The sequence below is a fragment of the Camelus dromedarius genome, chromosome 33, assembly GCF_036321535.1.
Source record: "Camelus dromedarius isolate mCamDro1 chromosome 33, mCamDro1.pat, whole genome shotgun sequence".
Lineage (NCBI taxonomy): Eukaryota > Metazoa > Chordata > Mammalia > Artiodactyla > Camelidae > Camelus > Camelus dromedarius.
In genome coordinates, this window is record NC_087468.1 from 17,534,872 (window position 1) to 17,560,010 (window position 25,139).

At 46.2% G+C, this 25,139-nt stretch overlaps 1 protein-coding gene across 5 annotated transcripts in view; it reads right to left on the reverse strand.

Moving 5' to 3' along the window:
- The window catches only part of CTNNA2 (catenin alpha 2), a 944,650-nt gene that overhangs the window by 87,413 nt on the left and 832,098 nt on the right, over window positions 1-25,139 (reverse strand). For all 5 annotated transcript variants that reach the window (XM_064481973.1, XM_064481977.1, XM_064481975.1 and 2 more), the window contains 2 exons: window positions 6,454-6,546; window positions 5,709-5,865 (listed from right to left, as the gene is read on the reverse strand). In XM_064481973.1, the coding sequence (XP_064338043.1) occupies window positions 5,709-5,865; window positions 6,454-6,546 (250 nt within the window). The remainder of the gene's footprint in view (window positions 1-5,708; window positions 5,866-6,453; window positions 6,547-25,139) is intronic.

The window sequence follows — 25,139 nt, forward strand, 5'->3', positions numbered from 1 at the left end:
AAGAGAAAAACGGTTGTGAAAACAGAGACTTGGAAGTTTTCATTTTTACTAAGGAACTTTTGGAAAGCACCCCTTTGCGAGGTCTTGGATTGGATCACGCAAACTCACCTAAAAGAGCACCTGAGAGAAAAAAGGTTTACGCAAATGAAACGGCACAGGATTTTAAATACAAAATGTTAATTTCAGTAGGGCTCCCTAGGGGAGAGGGGGTAGCTCAGTGGCAGTGTGTGCTTAGCGTGCACAAGGTCCTAGGTTCAATCCCTGGTACTTCCACCAAAAAAATAACTAAATTAATAAATTAACAAACCAATAGGACTCCCTTACTGCCCTGCTGCGTTCCTCCAGACAATAAAATAATCCCTGGTCCCTGAAACTGAGCAACCGAAAAGGTCTTCACATCAAAAGTAGCAACCAAGTGCCATTTTCTCTGAATAACAAGATATAAGAATAGGCAGAGGTCGCACTTTGCTGTGCATAGTTTAAAAAGATGGGATTTTGGAACTGAATGCAAAACAGAGGAATGTGCTCATGATCTTAGATACTAATGTCTCTGGAGTTAACAAAATTTAAAAATTAAGAAGCCAATTTGCGACCTAATATCTTAAAACGAAATGATAGTTTTTTAAAAACTCTTTCCCAAATTTAAATATGCAACGAATTTAATAAGAAAGCAAGAAAAAGAATATGCTTTGATAGGTGTGATGACAGTTGACCCTTGAATAACAGGAGTTTGAAGTGTGCTGGTCCTCTTATATGCAGATTTTTTCAAAGGTAAATACCTCAATACTGTGGAGCCCAGTTGAATCCACAGATGAACCTCAGATAAGCAGGGCTGACTGTAGAGTTACATGCAGATTTTCGACTGTGTAAAGAAACGTTAGTGCCCCTCACCTCCAAGGTTTTCAAGGGTCAATGGAGACATATTTGAAGGAGGCCATGATATTAATAGCATTGCTTTTAATCAAATTGTCAATTAATCTCCTCAATGGTTATTCAGGTTGATCATCAGTGAATAAAGTATTAATTTTACTAATTTACAGTTTACTCACTGACTCAGTTTTCTGAATCAACTTTTTCTTTTGAAATGTTGAGCTAGTTTACTCAGCCTTTCCCAGCTTTCCCCAATTAGAGGTGCCCCTTTCACAAAAAAAAGGAATCAAAATTCTCTCATGACAGTAGTTATACCAATGGTTAGTACATATATGTAAAAGCCACTACGATCAAGAATGTTTTTACACAGATTTGCATTTTATTAACCTAAGTACCAACAATGTATCTGAAAAAGAGCTAGACCTGTTTTTGTAGACATATTATTTGATCACAAAATCACACTTGGTATGTATATATGAGGTGGGAAGCCCCATGAAAAGACTGGCAGGACCCCCAGCCAGGGCCACTACTTTCCCACTGGTGCCATTATCTAGTTTTTTTTTTTTTGCTTCTGTAAAACAGCTTGCTTCTAGTAAAGCGGAACTTACCCCTAAGATTCTATTTGTTCCCAAAGCTCACTCCTGATTGGTCCATTTCTATCACTCCTGAATGGTCCATTTCTAACACCTCATTTGCATAAAGCTCATTCTTGATTGGTCCACTTTGTTATACATTATTTGCATATGATGTTGCAAAATGTTGCAAAGTCTTGACTGGTAGCCTATAAAAGCCCGTGTAAACCTACAGATGGGGTCTAGAGCTTGGAGTGTTAACTCCTCTGGGCCCATTGGCATAATAAACCTGAGTTCTCCAACCCTTCGAGTGCTGCTTGGTCTCTCGCCAGCATCCAGGTTGCTGTCACACTGAGCTGTAACACTGAGCTGTAACACACTTTGCTGTAACTTATGGATTCCTAGACCCCTTGTAATAACTTCTCCACTTCTGGTCTCTACACCCTGAGGTCTGGGGCTCACAGGTTTAGAAGCGCTCTTGTCTCCTATCTAGCAAAAAGGGCAGCAAGTAATTTGAAGGCAGAATCCACACTGGATTCATACTTTCATATCTGACAGCACCTTGCACACGGCAGAAGAATCAAAGAAGAAATTCTAAATAAACATGTCCATTGAAGGGGAATAATCAGCTACATATTTTTATCCTCGGGTATTCTCAAGAGAAAGAATTCATTAAGTAAAGAGACAGGAATGCTGTTCCAAGTAGAAAATAACATAAATGAGAGAGTAATAATAAAAAGCATGTGTATTCCAGAGATGATTCTGTCGTTGGCATAAACCACTTAGATACTTTGGACGTGATGCCCAGATGTGAAGTCCGGTATTTAACCATCATGAAACATTTGACTGCAACGTTTTTTGTGATAAACTTCCTTGGAGTTTTGCAACCTTACTATCTCAAAAGAAAAGATGCAGTTTTGTTAAAAAGTCACTAATGACCAAACTACTTAGTCCTTATAAGCTATAAAGCTATGGTTTTTAAATTCAGAAACAAAGTTCATTCTGTGAATTTTTTAAGGAAACTAACTCAAGACCCTGGAGTCAAAAAAAAAAAAAAAAAGGGAAAAGGCAGACAAAAAAAAATTTTTAGACATTATGGGATGGAGTTAATAGCTTTTTCAGATCTTAGATGCTTGCTATTTTCTGAGCCAAGCCCAAGAATTAAACTGTCATGTGGTTAATGCCAAGATGCTCATTTTAAGACACTATTAAAAATTGTAGTTTTTGCCCACTGGGAAAACTTTAAGTGTTCTAACACAGCCATTTCACATTTTTATGAGCGCAGACCACATCTGAAAATTGGATTTGCTCCTGTAACGTTAATAGCATCATCGCTCCCCAGACTTGCTGCATTTCATATGGACAAATTAAGGACTCAGACATACATGTTCAGGTAGCATGAAAAAAGAAAAAAAAAAGAGAGAAATTCTTTAAAAAAACAAAACAAAACTTTTTTTGTTTTCAAAATAGAGTTTCCTGCCAGAATAGATATTCCCTTAAGAAGAAACTGAGACATAAAATGTCATTAGTGCCATTCCAAAATATCTCCTGGGCCAAACTTGCAATTTACTGATGCAAATGTTTTGGCTCCAGCTCAGAGTGGCAATGAGGAGTTTCCCCAACGATTGGTCCGTGTCCACGGTCTACCAGCAGGACGGAGGGGGCTGTGCCGTTATTTGTCAAGCCCATCTGTGGAAAGGTGCCTGCCACCTCTGACTGTCAACTCCAAAGGCAAGCTTCGGCGGGCCCTGCCAAGACTGGCTCCCTGACAGTGCCTGTTCATTTCCCCGTCATGGCATGCCATGGCACCTGTACCACTGGGGTTGGACGGCGCAGTGTTATCAGCGGAAGCCACAGCCATTTCTTGTTGCTGGTAATAATGAGATGCACAAAGGGATGGCAGGGAGAAAGATGGCAGAGAGGCAGGCCCGGTGGAAAAAATTAAGAAAAGCTTTGTGCTATTGAAACAGTCTGAGATAAGACGGCCTCACCTCTCTTTTCTCTACCCTCGGAAATTTTCCTACATGCATTTCAAGAAAAGGATGAATTGGGGAAGTTTTAAGTTCTGAGATGATTCTGCTTTGAAAAAGGTAGTATATGGGTGTTTTCTACTCATTTGTAAACAGAAGGGCGGCAAGAGTAAGATTTCCAGGGGCTATTAGGATGGCTGTGTGAGAGGCGAGGCTGGTTAGAGAGTTCCCCTACCCATTGCTGGGGACCCCTCTCACCATCCCAGCAAGGACTGACCACTTACTAGATGCCCAGTCCTGGCGGCAATCCTTCTGTCCCCACCACCCGAATCCCCAGCAAGCCTATCCAGTTTCCAATCCCCTCATGAGAGATGCATTTCTCGGGTATCTTTTAAGTCGTTAGGACTCAGCCATCAGGGAGGCAAGAGTCCCAAGAATGGCATCGTCCTGAGATCTTCATCAGCCAATCCCTAGAAACGGGTGTGTTGAAAGGAACAGCTTCTTTGACAGGTCGTCAAAAAACCGAGCCCTTTGGGAGTGAAGAACAAGACAGGTTTCTGGAAAGGATGAGAGAGTGGAATGAAGGGGCCAGAGCGGGGTGGGGGACAAGGGAGCTGTCACGAAACCTGGAAGCAACAGAGGAAAATGCCCTTCTGTCTTGACTTACTGAGAACCATACTGATTTTGAAAAGAGGATAATCTCGATTTTAAGAGCAACTCTGCCAAGTTATCTACCCTCTGAGCGATCTACTTTTCTCAAAGAAGACTCAGAACAGTGACGCCTATCTGACAGAACTTTGGTGAGAATTAAAGCAAACAGCAGAGGGTCAGGCAAATGAGACACTGAGCACCTGCTCCCTCATTGCTTCCCGTCTAGCTTGCCTTGCCCTCCATGATTTCAAAGTTGGCTTTTTCATCATCCATCAGGTCTACAGACTCTCAGACAAGCTTTAAACACAGGCCCCCAGTGGGAATCCATTACCTGTTTCTTCATGAAAATAAAGACTACAACCAGAAAAAAGTTTCCAAATAGATTAACCATCCCCGCAGAAACCCCAACCACGCTGTTGCAGCGAAAGGCCCTGTCTGCCTGGATCCCCCAAATAGTGCCACAGCCCCTCCCGCTCAGACCTCAGGAGGTCCCTGTCCAGGCCGGGGCACACCTGAGTTGGCAGGTCTGCATTCCATGCACCTGCGGGTAGAGTCAACACCTGGCCAATTTGAATTTTCAAGGGTCATTGGGTTATTTTAATGCCTCGCAAAGAGGTTGATGTTTCCAGCGACCTCCTCCCCGACTTCTCCCAAAGAAACTCTTCTAGGTGAACTGGGCCAAATGTGTTTGGTCAAATGTGTTTGGAAAAAGGCCCATTAGCTGGCTGGTAGCCCAATGTTGAAACAGCACTGATGAGTCCGGTTAAAGGTCAAACTGACTGCACCGTTATTCAAATGCACTATCATCTTTCGGTCTGGCTTCATTTATAAGGAAGAAAGTTCCAATTTCTTCTTTTTTAAAATTCATTAATTACTTAAATTGAAGTATAGTCAGTTACAATGTGTCAGTTTCTGGTGTGCAGCACAGTGTCCCAGTCATGCAGATATACACACATATATTCGTTTTCATATTCTTTTTCATTAAGGGTTATTACAAGATATGGAACACAGTCCCCTGGGCTGACTAGTTCTGTTTACTTTCTCTCACTTCCTTAACACAGCCTTACGGACAAAGGCTCAAAGCCTCAAGAGCTACCAGGTGCCTTCAAATGGGTTCATTCTGTGGCTAACATTTCCTCCTGGCTTATCACAGATCCGGGTAACTGCACTTATTGGGGAAAAAAACAAACAAAACAAGAAAACCCCTTAACACAGCCAAATTGGAATAACTAGTTGATTTTTTGATATTTAAACATAACCAATCTCATATCCCATACCTTTTCAGATGGGTGATTCAGATGCATCAAAGGCCATTCTATTAAAAACAAACAAACAAACAAACAAAAACTCCAGGAACTAAAAAGGAACCTAAGTCTAGTTAAATAATCTCTTCAGGTTTCTAACATCTTGATCGGAAAGTTGTGTTTCCCCGCCCCCCCCCCCAATGCTCAGACTCAGCGTCTCGAAATAACGTGCACAACAGAGAAGAATTTCAAGAGAGAGACGCCCACCACATCTGCAGGGATGGCTGAAAGCTCAAAAGGGCAAGGAGAGCACTTAACACACAGACCCGTGACATCTGCAGGATGCTCCTCGTCCTGCTCTGCTCCCTCAGCTGCCTTGCAAAGGGCCCGTGAGTGATTACCTGAGACGGAGAGGAAGTCGTCCACGGAGGTGATGTCGTCCACGGCCTCCGTCAGCACTCGGACCTGCTTTTCCCACTGGTCTTTGAAGACGTCCATGTTGTCCTGAGCGACTTTGCTCTGCGGCCGGGCAGCCAGCGTGAGAGCAGCGTTGATGACCTGTTTGTTAGAAACAAGCCGGGGATGCGCTGACCACACTCTTTCAAAAGAGGAGCAAGCAAGTATAAGACCTTGTTGAAACCCTGGTCCCTAAGCTTCTACAAAGAAGCCAGTTCGCAGCGTTCAGAAGGACAAACAAAACACAAAAGATGCAGCAGACTACGATTAGTTTTTGTTTGCTTTTCTTCTTCTTCTTCTTTTTTTTAAGTTACAGTCGTTAGCCTCAGGTTTCAAAAGCGTTTGCCAGACAAGTCTTACTTAGCACGGATGTGGCGGGAATATAACTCCTGTTCTACACGTGCAGGTGTATAATTTAGCTGTTGAGACAAGGTGCATAGATAAGGGAGCATTTGAATACCAGCCCAGAACAAGCAGGACGAAGTCTGTACGAGTGGGAAAGAGAAAAATCGCCCCAGAAAGCCTGAAGAGACTGGAGGAGGTCGCTCCTTCTGAGGAAGGCAGAACTTGAAATGGCCCGGGAGGGAGGGCAGCACCTCCCAGGGAGAGGCGAGAGGGCAGGACACGAGGCCCCGAGCGCAGCGGACCCCAAGGAGCCCGCCGCTGAACCGAAGCGCAGGAGGGGCTTACCTGGGGACACAGGCTGTCGATCTGCGTGGCCGCCATCCGAACCAGTTTCACCCCCTCCTCGTTGTTGGAGATGGAGCAGGCCAAATTGGCAACCTGCATGGAAGGGGATTTAAGTGAAAATCGCGCTGCAGCCGCGGGGAGCGCACCCTGCCTCGTGGCCCTTCGCCTTCTCCGCAGGGCTCCACCTCCCGGAAAATCTGTTCGCAAATGCAGTGAGGGCGCCCTTCTGTGTGACAGCAGATATTACTGGGTCTTTTGTGAGTCAGCATCTCTGCCCAAAGAACACGGTGTTAATTGCAAAGCACTGCTTCACGATTCTCAGGCACACACGATAATCACAGTGATGCGTTCTACCTGCGTTGCTCTGAACGCTTTTCCCCCGTGGACCGCCCTGACCCACCCACACACGCTCCCCCGAACTCCCTAAGACTCATCCCTGAGTGCACAACACTACGACCTTGGCCATGCCAAGACTAAACTCTGACCAGCGAGAGAGAGGCCACAGGTAATGCTTTGGATTTAAAAGAGACTCCTAGTAAACTGGAAAGCAGAGTCTGCTCCCCGAAAGAACCCGCGATCTGCCTGTCACAGTCCGTCGGGAAGACGCCAGGCCAGGGTAGTCAACGCAAATGCTTTCAGGCAGATCTGAGAAGTGGGCAGAAAAGGCTCGCGTAGTCCACGAGGCCATGGGAGAGTGCACGGCAAATGAGAACGTGCAGGTCTGGTAAAAAGACATTCAGAAAATAATGCCATTTGCAGCAACACGGATGGACCTGGAGATCGTCATTCTAAGTGAAGTGAGCCAGACAGAGAAAGAAAAACACCATATGAGATCGCTCATATGTGGAATCTAAAAAAAAAGACACCAATGAACTTACTTACAAAACAAAACAGAAACAGACGCACAGACATAGGAAACAAACTCATGGCTACCAGTGGGGAAACAGGGTGGGAAAGGTTAAATTGGGAGTTTGAGATTTGCAGATACACACTACTATATATATAAAATAGATAAACAACAAGGTCCTACTGTAGAGCTCAGGGAACTATATTCAATATCTTGTCGTAACCTATAAGGGAAAAGAATATGAAAAAGAATATATATATATATATGTATGTGTATGAAACATTATGCTGTATACTAGAAACTGATGCAACATTGTAAACTGACTGTACGTCAATTAAAAATGAATAAATAAAGGCATTCAAATTTGACTTTTTTAAACATCCTATACCAGCCGAAATAGCTGAACTGAATTCAGCTTTCCAGGTAAAGCATTTCAATGTGTGCTATTCCTTGTCTTCAAGGAGTGAGAATTGGTAACCCACGGTCAGACTGACTGGCCAAGGTCAACAGCACACAAAGCCAGCACCGAAAACACGGATCAGTGCCCTCAGGCTGATGTCAAGAGGACAGGAGGGTGGGGACTAGAAGGGGCAAAGGAGAGGAGAGGGGCTGCCAGGCCAGGAGCAGGAGGGCAACGAGAGCAAGTGATTAGCAGAGAGAGGGTCCCCGGGAGCCCCGTGGCCACTGCTGTTTTGAATCCGGCTCACATCTGCTCTCCAAAACCAGATTACGTCCCTCCTGTGCCTCAGTGCCCTGAAATATTAAAATACACCACACGTGTGCAGAGTGCCTAGTGCAGAAGGAACCCCAGACAGTACGGAGCAGTAGGAAGGAGTGCAGAACTGGAGACCAGGAGGCTCGACCGCTAGCCACTTATGTAAGTCACTTCCGGTTCGGAGCACTGTTTCCTTAGCAGGAGTTGGGTGGATGGGGAGACAAGGAAGACCACTTCAACAAATCCTAAGTGCAAGGGATCTTGTTTTGAGGCTTTTGAGGAAGAACACATCGTCTACTGCAGTGAGAACAGGTACCATGAGAAACCAGATGGAGTTCCAAAAATTATCGCTTTGTTTCTTACATTTCCAAGTTTTCCTTTGATTCTTCAGCTAATTTTCATTATGTTACTTAATTTTCAAAGCGGAGGACAAATATGCCTTCTTGTATTCACTCAGAGACGATGAGACGCCCAGGGCTGTGAGACTCCGTGGAGGCAGGGCAAGAACTAACAATGCAAGTTCTCAGTTTCTTTTTTGTTGTATCATTGTCTCCACTCCGAGTTTTTATTAATTTTTGTTATATTTGTATTCCCGTCTATTTTCTATTCCAAACCCCAGATTAAGAATAGGACATAGAATTGGTGCTCAGTTCCTGTTTAGTGAATTAAAGAATAGCTTTTTAAAATTGCATGTAATGATTTGGAATACATCATAGGTCAAAGAGACTCTCAGCAATAAAGCTGGCTAGACAAATTTTCACATTACTTTCTGGCAGATATTGACCAACACCACGGTGTGCAACAATGGTGCATCCATTGTGGTCCATTGTTTGAGTCCAGAATGCCATGTCCCCTGTCCATGGTGGCATGACAGATCAGGACGGTGTGGTGAATTTTCCAGAAAGAAATATGTATTTAATTTATAACTCTGTCTTTTGGCCTCATGTTAACATTCTTCCCCTTTATGCTGTTGAACAACCTTTCTTTTTACAAAATGACGATTGCAGATGACGGTTGTGTTTGCCCTTTATCCTCCTTGCTTGCCGTGGGACAGACACTTGAGGTCGCACTTGTGCGTAGCACTGAACCGTTGCCAAAGGGCTTGGCATATGAGCCTATAAGGACAACATGAAAACTTTAAAATGTTGCAGGGATCGGGTCTTGGGTAATATCTGCTTGCATCTTTGAAAGATGAAAAATAATAAATTACCACCATTCTCAGGGAGATAAGGCTCTAGACCAAGCAAGCATACAGGGCTGTTGACATAAAAAATATTTATAAATAAGAAAGAGCAGCAGATACGACGTATCTTTTGGTGGAATGATGTAACACTACCTGTGTAATGTTCTTGCCGAACCAACAACAACAGTAACAAAAGCAAAACCTGGAAATAAACAGCCTTAGGATCAAGTCTCAGTTTCCAGGAAATTCAAGAGACAAACATGTCAAATGAAACTTCATGGGTGAGGTCAGGAAGACCGTGACGGCGACAACCAGTGGGAAAAAAGTCAGAGCTCTTTGGAACCCGAATAGAACAAAGAAACTGTTACATCGACAGCTATAAATATGGCAACGAATTAATGTATATAAATAAAAGTACACTGTGAAACAAGTAAATCTAACTGTTGACTATGTGATGATATGAAGGAGTTAATATTATAAAGCATGCAAGTAATACTTCAGTTGTTTTAATTAATATCCACAGCTTTTAGATATATTTATCTCTAGATGCGGGTGAGATGCTGTGTGATTTCCCCATGTGACGTTACCTCCGTGATAACCTCTGATGGTTCATTATCCATGCCGCCCTTTTGGATATGATTGACACTTTCCGTAGCAAAGTTTTTTTTTTTTTAGGTAGTAACTACATTCTATTATATAACCAGCCCTGGTAAAATACTTTCTTGCACTTGTCTGAGTCTCCAGGGAGCCCAGGATAAGTCAGGGAGAAGCTTGAGTGTGATCTGGAGCTAAGGCTTGCGGACAACAGAAGAGTTCCAGCTGAGCACAGAAGGGGATACTGTCATGGGCGAGGGGGGGGGGGGGAGGCTACGGCTCAGGGGTAGAGCACGTGCTTAGCATGCACAGGGTCCTGGGTTCAAGCCTCAGTACCCCCATTAAAAGCAAAAGCCAACGACTGAGCCACAGAGGTGGCTCTCCAGACCACACATGCTAGCCCAAGGTCCCCAGGCAGGAGCTGATCCTGGGAACGTTGGGCCTGAGAACTGGACTCCTGTGTCAGGGAGACGCCAAACAGAAACTTCCACACCGATTAAAACAAAAACAAACACAAACACAAACACAAAGCAACTTTCCCTTGTGCATCTTTTGCAGTGCTGCTTCACCTTTGCTCCACAAACTCCCTTACAGCGTGGATCTGATGTGGGAGGGCACCGCTGCCCGACAGTCTTTGCAGGGGGAACAGTGCTCGCAAAGCAAACAGCTGGAAATTCCCATTAGTTCTTCAACTATTTGTTCTCTTTAATTTCCTGACCCACAGATCCCGAAGTCTGGCAGCCTCCACTCTGCACTGTACTCCTGCTGTTTAAGTCCACTTAAAAAAAAACCCAGAATTTCATTTCCCTCGGATTGTATTTTAAAGCACTCTGACAATGTTTCCAGCAGGATGCTAAGATGTCACTCTCTCCAAAGGCAGGCTCGTGTATTTTAAAGTGGTCGTGGACGCAATCCAAATTCCTATCTGCCTTATATTCCTCTGGCTTGTCTCTGCCCTCCTCGCTGGACCCACTGACATCGTGCTGACTCTGAACGTGGTTTTATGTATGGTTATTTTGAGAGCTCTGGCATGCAACGCTAAATCTCAGTCTAGAGGCAGCTCCCAATCAGCAGTGCAGCTTGAAACGCCAGCGAACATTTCCATGCCAGTCCAAGACTGCCGCACACAGCAGGCGCTTAATAATTGATTTCAACGACGTGTTCTTCCACTACAGCTCTTATGTGATGATGTCAGAAACTCTCTGGTAAAATACAATGTCCTATTTTTCAAATCACAATATTTTCTCCTGTTGTTTTAAAAACCAATCTAGCATGACAGTCTTCCTAATGTGGGGGTGGGGGGCGGGGCGTGGAAGTGGTGGATTAGAAGCATTAGACATTTGAAAAAAATTAATCAATAGATCATGAACAGATTAGTGTTCCCAGGCTGCGAACCAAAAGATGCTGAGCGACATGATTATAGTTACTGGAATTTTGAAACCTGCTTGCATCAACTGGGCAGGTAACATTTTTACAGGCTGGTTCTGGCCTCTGCTTTCTTCACTCCTGAATGGTTTGCAACTTGCAACAAGGGACATTTGCCTTCCTGGAAGCTTAGAAAACAATAAAGTATCTCATTAACTATGAAATGTCGGGCTATTTAGATTGGCTTGTGATTTTCCAAAGAGAGTAAGCCATGAGTCAAGGTGGCACAGGTCCCCGGGGAGCCAATCGCACGGAATTCCCAACCACGCCCTGGGTGATAGGAAGCCTTGCTCCGGGACTTCCGCGAGCATAACGGATTGGAGGGAGTCAAAGCTGGAAAGGTGGGGCCAAGGCTTCTATCTCTGACTTGCTGTCTTCAGCACTGGTTGCCTTGTGGGAGAAGGAGGACGCTTAGCAGCCTTCGCTAAACCATGCGCTGCTGCCCACAAGGGCTTTAAGAGTTCAGAAAAGACGTGCGCAGAACTTGGGGGTGGGGATCGGCAGACGCATCAGTGAGAGGTAAGATGGTCATCCTACAGTACTCTTCCCACTGGCTGATCAGCACAGCTTTCTGGATGCACAAAGATGGTGGTATTTTTTTGTTCCTCCAGGGGCATCCCGCGTAAATAGGTGAAGCAAACAGTAGTGTCATTAGCAGGTTTAGAAAGCAACGAGGAAGGAGAGCTGGTGCTGATTCTTATAGGAAGCAACTTGCTCCTTGAGCCGAACCTTGTACACCTGGCGTCCCTTCCTGAACCTTAGTCACGTGAGCTGACCACACACCGAGCTGGAGATACGCCAGGCAGACGAAGAGCAGAGTTAGAACGGACAAAATCAGAAATGTGTGGAGCCCTCGTAAAAATATACTGTGACCATTTAAAATGCAAGATGTATTTAATCAGCCCCCCCCACACACACACAAATCTGCACAACTCAAACCACCTGGCGAACAGAACATCATGACCGTCAAAGTCGGTTTTGTGCAGACATCACTGCAGAAAGCAGCTCTGCCTCAGAAGATGCCATCACCTGTTTGAACACTGGCAAGAAAAACCAAACTATATGGAAGGCTGCTTCTCAATCAGACATTAAAAATCTCTGCTAATGAAGTATTTAGGCATTTAACTTCAAAGTGATGTGAGGCGCATAAGAAAGACAACGAACATTTTCTTCTTTTCTGGTCCTGGCAATCAAATCACACTTCTTTTTAATATTTATAATTCTGCTCAATTCCAAACACCAGCACATATTCAGTGCACTCAACCCCAAAACACTTTATCATTTCATTAATTTTTACGGGCTGCAGGTACATACGGGTGTTTAAAGAAGAACATACGATTGAATAGAGCCAAAGAGCAATCCGGAGGTTTATAAAGCGCTTGCTTCTTGTGTTCACATTTCATTCCCATCGTACCTCGGAGACAAAACGAACTTGCTGGGTATTACAAGGGAGTTTATGGAATTTCCAGTCACCACCGTCGCCTAGTCATGGAGACCATAAAGAGACGAGACGACAGCGCCAGCTCCAGGCAGAGGGCTACTCTCGGCCACGGCAATGAAGAGGGCTGTGGCCTCCAGCGGAGGAGTTACCGGCACACAGGCGGGGCTAACGTGTGCACGCCCGCCGCACAGAGAAGGTGAAGGTGCCACAGCACGTACGTCCTTCCCTACAGGTGCGGGTTGCCAGTTCAGCGAGAAACCAAACAGTGCGCTGCCCTGGACTCTCTGAGAGGCAAGACACAAGCAGCTGATGTTAAGACAGAGCAGTCCCCCCCCCCCCCAAAGAAGACAGTGGACTTCCAGAGAGATGGGCAGAAGTACAGGCTTCGTGACCGTCTTCAGCGCCTGGCTCGTGGAGGGCCCCAGAGGACTGCCTGCCCCGGAACATATTTTCAGCAGGGTCTCTCTGTCATGCTAGGTGTTATGAAATCCTTTTAAAACGCAGGTGCCTCAGACCAAGAGCAGTTTACCAATCTGATGACCGGTCACCGAGGTTCTGAAGGACTGAGGAGACTTACACATGGGGATAATCTGGTCACGGAAGGATTGCTTGGGACAGGTTGGCAGCTGGGGGCAGCTGAAGACACTGGGAAGGGGGAAATGAGAGACGCTTTTTCTTGCTCTTGTTTTAAATGACCTCACTAAGGCATCCGACACTTTTCTTTAGGGGGGAGGTGGTAATTAGGTTTATTTACTTTTTAATTTATTTTAATGGAGGCTCTTGGGATTGAACCCAGGACCTGCTGCACACTAAGCACCCTCCCCGCCAGCATCTGACACTCCTGATTATTCTGTATATTTTATTTTTTTTAAATCATATTATGATCAAGAGTCTGGGCTCTGGAGGCGCGCAGCCTGAGGTTTGCCCTTGCAGGCCAGACAAGGTGCTTCACCACTGTGAGCCTCAGTTCCTTCAACTCAGAGACAAACTGTGACAAGATGGAAACGAGAGATGGCTAGAGGTCTTAACCCAGCACCCAGTAAGGGCTGGACAAGTGTTATTTTCATATTGTGCATTTTCTTGAAAGGTCGCTGTAAACATAACTGTATTAATAATCCCCCATCGCTGATGTATTCAGCCATTCCGATACTGAGCGCCTAACACATGCCATATATTGAAGATACAGAGGTGACCGAGTTAGATGTTGTTTATGTTCCCTAGAGAAGAGCTTATATTTAAATTAAACAAGTAAATGCATTGTTAGAGCTCACACTGTGATGATTACTACAAAGGAAGTAAAACAGAGGCAGGATAGAGAGTGAAGAGGGGAGGTCAGCTTTCCCTGCGGTCATTGCTTCCTTCAGGGACAACTGTTACAAACTTACAATCTCTATATGTACCTTTTGTCGCTACTTCATCTCTTACGTTGCAAATATTTTCCAGATTCCCTATATAGTTGTAATTAATTTTTTTTTATAATTGAATAAGGTTCCCAAATGTTTTTTACTTTATTATTTGGCAAGTCAATTCCCTGTTGCCATCCATTTAAAGGAGTCTCTGATGTTTGGTATTACCAAAAACAAAGTCGCAGGCATCTTTAGGCATCCAGTGTTGGCTGCTGTCAGAAGTGGACTTTCCGGGTCAGGGGAAGGTTCTGGCGCTTGTTTACTTACAGCCACGTGCTTGCTGAATGGTTCCCAGCAACGCGTGAATGACCAATTCTCCAGTGTCAACAGTGTTATGTCCCACATTCACCGTGACACTGTTTCTCTTTGCCTTTCCAGCCACCGCCTCATCTGAATCTCTTTCCAACCTTCCTTCTACAAACCACAAGTGCACATCAGCATTGCTTAAAAAGTCACTTCCACCTAGACTGTGAATTCTTGCAGGACAGAGGATTTCACTCCCCTGGCACATAGCTGGGATCACGGGTACTCAATACAAATGCTCTGAGTTCACTAAGCCCCACAAATTCCCTTCATGCTCCATAAGGAGGCCGTCATTCAACTTGTCACCACCTAGTCAGACCTAGGAGGGCCCCAGGTTCTATGATCTGGAGTTGGGACAAGTGTACGTTCTCCGTGCCATCCTTAATGCAGTTTGTCATCCAATCCGCATTCAGCAGCTAAGACCAAATGAAACTTATACAACATCTTTCCATGCAGTGCTAGGAAGCAATCTTTTCCTGGTCCCGCCGGTCTTTGCACCTTCGCCGGTCCTTAGACATCACTGAGAACACAAATCTGCATGCCTGGGGCCCCTCGGGGACACGGCACAGCCTGTGCTCCCAGGTACACGCACAGCACTAGCGAATGCTGCGTGCATGCCTCCGCCTGAATTAAAGCGATCAGTCTGCCCTGGCGACGTTAATGAGGGTAATCACCAGTTTGCATTCATGAACAAACTGACGTGCCTGCTCCCGAGCTGAACCCCTCAGCATAAATCTGTACCCTTCACACACAAAAACCGCAGTGGCTTAAGATAATGCAATCAAGCATCACCTAATGCCTTCTCGATGCCTGTTCACCAACAATGTGGTTGCGTGAGAAAGGGCAGGAGAGACTCTGCACGTGTTATCTAAAACCACGCAATGGTTACAACGCTCTGTTTAATGGCTCTAGGTCTTCTGGGGTTTTGTTTTCTCCATCCGTTCATTGAGGAACTAAATTATTACTCTGCACTATGATTTGGCCTCAGAGTCCCATGCAAGTAAATACAGTCTTAACTTATTTCCAGTGAAGAAAACATGTCGACCTGCATATATGTGAGATGAACCGCCTGCTGCCTGTTAGTGGGACCAGAGCGCCAAGTGCCGGCTTTAGCCGTGGAGAAGGGATGCACTGGACCGCCCAGCGCCTGGCGCTCAGCAGGAGCCAGGGAGTGTGTGAGGAGGATCCAGACACTAAGTGAGCGCAGCTCCTCTCCACTGTCCGCTCGTACACATGTCAAGCCGACACGTAGAGGTGTGAACTCAAGGCCATAACTGCAGCGGGGGAGGGACTCTCCCATCCTAATGAACCTGTGACGTCAGCCCCTCCGACAGAATCCCGATGAGGGAGAGAGAAGTGCCTGCTTCCTCCACATCATGCCCCAGGGTTTGTTGGTTTGTTTATTTTGGTGGGGCGAGGGCCGTCAATTAAATACTTAGCAATCGGCCAAGGTTCCACTCAAGGTCACATCCCTCAAGACGTCCCATTCACACTGGACAATAAAACTTGATCTCTCTTCTAAACCTCTTTGGGCTCCTACCTGCCCGACTGGCGGCTACCCACTGCTGTTTCGTTCATTATTTGTGGCATGCGTGGAAGGATGGGTGGATGGATACGTACATACAGAATTGGATACACAGAGCGCTCATGCATCTTCAATTCAATTTCAGCCTCCTGGAGAATAATGGTTATGTTTTATCCATCCATGTGGCCCTCATGGCTCCCCCTCACAAGATCTTGCACACAACAGGTATACATGTGGTTCGAAGGCAATCAGACATCTTCCAAGACATCCTGGATGTTTTCTTAGCTCATGCCACCACCTGCGCTTCCTTCTTGTCACTGTTCACCCAGCCAAGGATGCTGATTGGCTGAAGTAACTACTCACTAAAGTAATATTTTCTCTTCCTCGTAGAGAAAACATTCTCTAATGTATTCCTCCTAACATAGCACCTTAACCCAGTTAAGCTGTTCGCGGACACCTGTACAACGTAGACCTGCAGGCTCCCCAGGTAGCTGCTGGAGAAATCTTTGAGGATAGGGCGCTTTCTCTCAGCTCCGTCATCTTTATCTTATGGTAGCACATCTTTGCCCCTTCATCCTACATATAACTTGTGGCTGCTTTTGCACTGAAAGGGCAGAGTTGAGTAGTTACAACAGAGACCAGAGGACCCACAAGCCAAGAATATTCACTGTCTAGAATGATTGCAATGTCTTAGTTTAGGTGAAAACTTGGGCAGAAACGACCAGTCAGTCTTATCAGACCTGTCAAATATGCAAAGCATCTTCCTAACAGGAAATCAGAAAGCTACCTAACAGTCCTATTTATGACACAAGGGCCATCAACCAGATTAAGTAGGAAGGCGCACATACCCACAGCCTGTAAGACATGTGCCCCTCCCAGGTCCATTGAACCAGGTCTGTGACAAAAAATAAAACACAATAAAAATAAAAAGAGAACAGGGAGCTGGATAGAGAGGGACCAGAAGGACTTCTGGGATGCTCTCCACTACCCGCACCACGTATGCTGGGGAGCAGAGTCAAGAGAAGCCAATACGAGCCAATGATGCCATGTGGCTTGCCTCCCGCTGTAGCCCCATCAGCCATCCCTTCCTGAAGCTGGAGGATCGCTCTCCACTCTCTGGGCTTCTTTGAATTAACCAAGACAATCCTCTTTGCAGCCTCTCACCTATACGTACGTTCTTCTTGAATAACCACTTCACCATTCACCGCTCCCTGCTGCACCTAATCCTTTGCAAGTTTTCACCCCAGGCTCCACCCATCTGCACGGGCAGCCCAGGACTAAGACCCAGAGTATATCTAACGGAAAGTGGTGGTCGCCCCATGGGGCTCCATGGCAGAAACCTGTGCCCGGTCGCCGCAGTGGGCACTGCCTGGAGGTCTGTCTCACAACGTCCAAGGGCTCCTAAGTACACGACAGCAATGGTGTATGGGGATGGGGGAGAGGACCGGACTCTGACCCTAGGCTACACACAGGAAGAGACTGAAGAAAGGACCTTCAAACCAGCCCCATACCCTCAGCAGCTCCCTCCCTCCCCTCAAGTACCTATACAAATCCTTCCCTCTCCTGTCTTCGTTGTCTCCCAAAGGCTTCCCAGGCTCAGTCCCTCAAATCTGCTTGCTCTGTTTCACCTGTGCTCTGTGTCGACTCTTCCTCTCTCCTTTTAGCTCTGTGCTTGCCTTCCTAGCAACCTAAATGTCAACTGACAGATGACTGTGGTACATATATAGAATGGAATACTACTCAGCCATTAAAACAAATAAAACGGTGGCATCTGCAGCAACATGGATGGACCTGGAGATCGTCATTCCAAGTGAAGTCAGCCAGAAGGAGGACGAAACGTACCATGTGTGCTTGGATTCTTCCCTAAGTTCTCTCATGAAGTTTCCAGTTCTTCCCTCAGCGTCTGAGTTTCCCCAGCTCATCTGCATGCAGATCACAGCTCTCCTTCTACAAGGCTTCCCCCATCTATTTCCACGCCCGAACCAGGTGGTAACCCAGGCCCCTCAGTCATCAGAGGGAAGAAGACACAGAGCTCTTGAGGTCTGCTTGACCTCGGGCTCGGTGAGCAATGCAGACAGAGCCCCCCACGTGCAGCAGCTCACTCTGACGGTCCCTGATGCACCCCCCCTCCACGTGTTTATGCTCGTCCTTGTTCTGCTTTCCTTTTTTTAATTAAAAAAAATTTTTTTATTGATGTATAGTCAGTTCACAATGTTGTGTCAGTTTCTGGTGTACAGCAGTGTTTCAATCATCCACATGCATACATACATTCCTTTTCATATGATCTTTCATTATATATTACTACAAGATATTGCATATAGTTCCCTGTGCTATTTATTTTTATTTTTAAAGTATTTCAGGGTTCCTCCCCTTATTTATTTATTTATTTTTATCATTCCATTTATTTTTAGGGTTTTTTGGGGGGAGAGGTAATTAGGTTTATTTATTAATTTGGGGGGGTTTGATTGATTGATTGACACCGATAACATTGTGTGTGGATACACAGAGAAAGAGAGAGAGCGAGCTATGAAGATATTTGGGGTTCTTCTTCAATATAGACGCTCCTGATTTAAATGTAGGTACTGGGGCTTGAACCCAGGACCTCGTGCACGCTAAGCATGCGCTTCACCACTGAGCTCTACCCTCCCCCACTGCTGGTTGTATTTTCTTTCTCTGCCTCCATGCTCTGCTTCCCAATGCTGGTTTCAGGTTCTCCCCTGCAGAGCAGCACCTCTGAGCACCTTTTTCTGGCTGGCTAACACCGTTAGCCCAGTGGGTGCGGCGTCCCTCACTTCCATCCCACCTGTGGCCAGGACAATTTTCCTCACCTCTGTCCCCGTGACACACACACAGACAGGGTCCTAACTTCACTGATAACCTAAGCTTCTACGAGTCTCTCTCAAGGTGGAGACTCCCTGTTGAGTGCCCTGGATCCTTTTCCTTCCATAAGCCTCAAGCCATAGGATGCCTGCGAATATACCAGTGCCTTGCGCAGCTTTGAAGTCAAACACCTTTGGGTGATGCTCAGAGAACAGGCAGAGGTCTGCCAGCGGGTGAACAGCACGGTTATTTCACGCAACCTGGGACCCGTCTCTGAAAGGGCCCTGCCACAAAGAGCCCCTTTTCTTCCAGGGTGACCTTCAAGCAGCCACCTCCAGCTCGCTGGGTACCAGATGCAGCCATCACCGTCCAGCGCCGCGGCCAGGCGTGGGCCCCAGATGCATCATGGCTCCATCTGCTGGCCCTCAGGAGACCACGGCCACGTGTAGACGGACGAAACAGCTGCGCTCGCAAAAGCACATGTCAACTTCCAGCCAAGGTTATGCTTATAAGCGGTGCTCAGAGGGACAGGAAGGGTCCCGCCTTGTCCTTCCCACGTGCGGCAGCTTGGCGGCCTTCTCCAAGAGAACTGTTTCTGCTGCCACCTCAGTGGTCTCACGTCTTCCCTCAGTTGCATCAGGCATCTGGGTGTAAGGCCAGTCAGCTTGACCCTTCCATCTGCTACGTAATAAAGCTAAAGACGGCCTTCTGCCCGGCAGCCCCAGAGAGAAGCAAGTGACAAGGAAATCCCATGCATTTTGTTTCTGCTCAGCTGCGTGCTCTCCAAGCTAGCCATTTATTTAACTGTGGCCTTTTGCCTCAAATAGTCTCCACATTTTTTCCCCATGGCATCCAGGTTTAGCAAACATACCCACTGTGGGGACACTGATAATGTTGTGTGTGGACACAGAGAGAAAGAGAGCGAGAGAGCGATGAAGATATTCGGGATTCTTCTTCAATATAGACACTCCTGGTTAAGTAAGTGATAGTTATTATTTTAAAATCACCTGAAGCCTCAGCACATTTCTAACTTTCGAAGGGCTTCATACGTATTATTTCACAATAGAATATATTACACATTCAGATACCTCGACGTATATTTTTTCATAGGCATTATTTAATGATGAATGTGAGTCATAATCTAAGCCCATAGCCAGTGGCTTGTTTTTATATGGTTTTTATATTTATAAAGGGTGGTTAATACACACATACACACACACACACAGACACTATGTGACCTATAAAGCATACAATATTTAGTACCCAATAAAAGTTTGCTAACCTCTGGAATATGGTACATATTCTAGTGTCTGCCTGCTTATAGACCAGGATGGGAATTGTGCCAAGTGCCCCCATCCTGAGAATCTTTGCCTCCATTCAGTGAAGCCCTCTGCACGCCCACCACTCCCCGAGCTCTTCCCTGGGGATGGTCTTCAAAGGCAAGGACCTTTCATTCCTCCTCCTTTCATTTATTTATATTTCCCTAAATATCATTCATCATTTCACCAGATAGCACTTTTCCAAAAATCCAATCCACCCTCAGGGACTAAAGAGCTGCTGAATTTGAGGATGTTCCAAAGAGGAGGTACAAGACTTTTAAGGGAATTCGCAACAAGGCAGTGCAAAAGAGCATGTTGGAGGCAGTACCTCTAGAATATGGACAAAGCGCCCCAAGGGTCTACTTTGAAGAAAACGGCCCTCTTTTGAATGAATATGTTCCATATGGGGGTTGTACCTCGTCTGCGCCGGGATGCAGTAGGTCCACAGCGAGGCCTGAGACGTGAAGTCTGCCTCACTGTTCTGGAGTGAAAGACTGTGGAGCAGAGCTTTGCTACACAAACCATTGTCCACAGGCGCATACGCTTGTTTGTCTTCTTTAAAAAAAAATGTGTGTGTGTAATATATATATATGTGTGTGTGTATATATATATATACACATATACATATATATATGTAAAATCTCCCCATATCATCACTTTTTGCACATCTATAGAAATAAATAGTTTGGGTTTTTTAAAAAAATACTTCTAGAGAGGACAAATTACTATCATTATTCATGAGTATTCTGGGTATGAGACTCTGTGATTTTTGGGGGGGACCAATTTTAATTAATAAAAACTTTTTGAGACCCTGTGATTTGACACCAAAACACATTTTCTTGGCCACTCAGGGTGGTGAAACCAAGTAGGTCATATTGCTCTCTGATTCTTTTACCCCTGAAATGAAGACATGGGTGCACACAACAATTGTCTTCTATTACCCTCCCCACAAATGTTACAAGGGTGACGAGAGGAAGATAAAGACCCATATGGTTCCTTACTCTCAGGATGCTTATAGAAATTTACATTCAAGGGACGCCTGGATACCTTCATAATCTTTAAGACACTTCCAAGATTACTAATATCATTTAATGCTCACAAAGCCAATACAAGAATTAAAATGTGCGGATTAATTGTGCACTTTCTTAAGATTTATATACATTTTCTCATAATATCCTCCTAAAACCTTATGAGGGAGGTACTGCCGTCATTCCCATTTTATAGATGAGGAAACTGAGGCACAGGGAGGCGCAGTCGCTTCCTGGTGGTCACACAATAGTGTGCGGAAAAGCCAGGTTCGAACTCCCGCGGAGCACATTCAACAAAACCCGACGTGATGCTTGCTGACTGCCCACCACAAACTTGACAAACAAGTAACAATTTATTTCCATTTTACAGATGATGAAGAATGATGGTAAGAAGCTAAGAGAGAGAATAAGTGTCTTGCCTAGGTCACAGGGCTAATAATGACAGAGCCCAGATTTGAACCTGGAGTCTGCTTCCAGGCCCCACGTGTGTGTGGCGGTGAACCTATCTGTTCACGCCCACACACTACGTGTATATAAAATATACACCACAGTTGTTCGCCCTGCAGTCTTGCCAACGGGAAAGGCAGTCGTTATCCTTACAGGTAACCGAGAGCCAGTGAGGCAGCCTTCCGACTTCAAGTTCGGGTCCCTTTCAGAGGGACTCAGGAAAGCTGTCGTGATGAGGGTGACGGCTGCTCCTCCAGATTAAGACCTCTAGCAGCAAATGTACTTCACAAGCAGCAGGCTGCGGCCGGAGCAAACAGGATGCGGTGCTGGGGCTGGCGGGCGCCGCGGAGAGAGGGGGACCGGAGGTCGGGCTGCGCTGCCTTCAGTGCTTTCCCTGCACATCTTTCCCAGACCCAAGGGCAGTCGAGTCCCTTACCTTGACCACAGTATCAATTATTTCCCTCTCACTTCGCAGACATGAGAACTGGGGTCGCCAAGCCGGATGGACAGACCGGCCCGAGTCCAGCTCGCTCAGACCGGAAAAGGCACTGCCCAGTCTAGTCCCCAACGAGGCCTCCAGAAACCCGCCCCACCAGCCCGCAGCTGCAGGCAGGGCTCTCCGGGGGCAAGCGCGCCGCCTGGCCAAGCCGGGCAGGAAGCGCAGAGGCAGGCCTCCGCCCGGTTTCCTGCCTCTTGCCTCTAAGGGAAGAGAACAAAGACCGCAAAAGCCGCTCTGAACAGTCCAGCAGCGCAGGCCGGCCCCAGCCTGACCAGCGGCCGGAAGAGGAGAGTTAGTTACAGGGTGCCGTCTGCCTTCGGCTCCTTTCACCTGCTTAACACATTCATTAACCACCACAGTCGTCGAGCAGAGGGAAAGAAAGCAACCCTAAATCTCATTGGACGAGCCAGCCAATAACAGAGCAACTCTAAATCTCATTGGATGAGCCAGCCAATAACAGAGCAACTCTAAATCTCATTGGACGAGCCAGCCAATAGCGGAGCAAATGCAGTGGAATATAAACCGTGTTGCAGAAGCCTCTGCGAGCTGGAGTGGAAGCGCAAAGTCAGGGGAGACTTTTTTTGTGGCAGGACTTGGAGAAGTAGGGGTTACTCAGGAGGTGTTACAACAAGTCCAAAGTCTTACGCAAGGCAGGCGCGCAAGGACCTACACTATGGCACCAGGAACTGTATTCAATATCTTGTAATAATCTCTAAAGGAAAAGAAGCTGAAAAAGAATATATACGTATATGGATAACTGCTGTACGCCTGAAACTTACACACACTAAATCCACTACACTTCAGTGTATACGTATATATGTTTTTAAAAGGTAGACATTAAGGTGGGGAACAAGGGAAGGGCAAGGGCAGAGGCTGGGGGCCCAGGGTCGGCATTCCAGGAAGAAGGTCCAACTGTGAGCCGGGTCCAAGGAGCCTGGGGTATTGGGAAATGGTCGTGGGGTTCGTGAAGGCCATGTGAAGAGAGGGTCAGCAGGTGACACAGCTGGAGATGGAAGTCAGCACCAGAGATGGAATCCCTTTTGCTTTCCCTGTAGGCCATGGAGAGAGCTTTAAGCAAGTGAGTGATGACCGCACAGATGTTTTTAGGAAGAGCACGTGGAGATCTGTTTGGAAGAGGAAATGGAGGAGAATGAGACGGAGCAGGGGTCTGCCTATAGAATCAGATCCTACTGTCTACAAGGTAAGAGAGAACAAGGGGCACGCATGAATGTTGTGATCCCTGTTTTACAGATGAGGACATTGAAAGTCGAGAGGTTAAGTTCGTCTCCCATAATCATCCAGTTGGTCAGACTGAGAGCCAGGACCAATCCATGGTCTGTTTCTCTGCCACTCCATCTCCCCCGGAAGGCCTGCGGTCCCCACCAACAATTGTCCTTGTGTTGAGACAGCACAGATGGGGACTGGCAATACCTGGGGGCCAAGGTCAAAAGGCTCTATTGAATGCTTTTGCTTACCCAACTCCATCTCTCTCTCCACCTCGCCACAGGTCAAGTTCAATGACCCACGGAGCCTTTTCTCACCAATCCCATATAGGCTAATAGGATCTTCCTTTACTCTGAAATCTTACAATATTTATTAGTTTTAAAAACTAAATGTGTAAAATTTGATTATACTAAAAATGCTCTCCTCTGGGAAGAGCTTGCCTTCCCAGTTATACCATCTGATTCTCAAAGGCAGGGGCCAGCCCCTCTCTCCCCTGTACTGACCTCAGCATGAAATATGATGCTGACAACACCGTAGGTACCAAGCCTGCCTGTGTGCGAGCATCTGGCTATCCGCCCTTGTGCCACTCACACCCTCACAGCAGGGGACAGGAACTCACCTTGGAGCTCAGACCCTTGGTGCACTGAGAACTGCAGGACAAAAAGCCCTGCTGTGGCATGAACACTGTCATTGAAGTTTAACGTCAGCAATAGAAATGGACATCCCCTAGCATCCTCTCTCATCTTTATCTTCACGTAGCCCTGCCATTATCACCAAATCACTACCATTTTCCCCCTTTTGCTTCTCTTTCCCACGCTCCGGTCATTCACACGGAGTTTCTCCTCTCAGTTGGCAGCTCCGATTTATACATCTTTTTGGACTCTTAAGAGAGTCGCTTCTCTCTGCTCTCTGCAACCAACCTAATATTTGCTCAGCCTTTGCACGTTTACACCTTAGCTTTTGTTTCTGCTCACCAGTCGCTCTGAATTCTGCTCTCCCCTTCAGCCTCCTTGAGGTGGTCGAGATTCCTAGCAATGGTTTTTTCATGAAAAAGCTCTTCCTACTCCTGCACAGGTATAGTGTCTAAATGATTCTCAACACCCTCCTCTTAGACGATTTCATTCATTCCTGTGATCTTAGCTGCTTTCACCTTTGAGTTGAAAATACCCAAATCAGCCATCATCCCAATCTCTGACTTCTTTCTTACTTTCTCAGTGTAACTTTCTGAGTTGGTCAAATGACACCAAAAGGGTGGCCCTCAATCATGTCCAAGGTATGATTCCACCAAAAAATAGGCTCCCCTCCCATTTTTTTTTTTCTGCTCAGTTTCACTGTCAGCTAATGACATGCCCAGTCTTTTAATTACCCAGGAGAGAAAACTAAGATTCTTATTCAGTTTATACACAAATTCTGTCACCTTTAACAGCAAACTGTCTCCAACCTGCTTCCTGTCTAATTCCTTTGCCACTGCCCGAGTTCACATCTTTATCAACTCTCATTACTGGGACAAAGTGTGACCCATTCCTTGGAGTATCCAGAGTCCCCCAAAGCTGGTCCCAACCTAGACCCCCAGCTTTAGACCCTCACTGCATCCGATCACACCCCAGTCCTCACGACATCCGTTCACAGCCCCATCCTCATGCTTCAAAAGAAGACAGCCTTCCCTGAGACCTGCCTTTTCAGCCCCGTTTCAAGAATGCTTGAAAAACAGCTAAGGCTCATCAAAAAACCCAGGCCCCCTAAATGGAGCAGACTGTTTCTGCAACGGAGCGGAGCCCCACAAAAAGCCAGGGTCTCTGGATTCAGATTTCAGAGGCGACTCTGTTCAGAACCAGGAAATGCATGATGCATTTTACAGAAACACAGAACCCGGTTCCAGACCTGCCGTGTTGGGAACTTCCAGTAAGAAA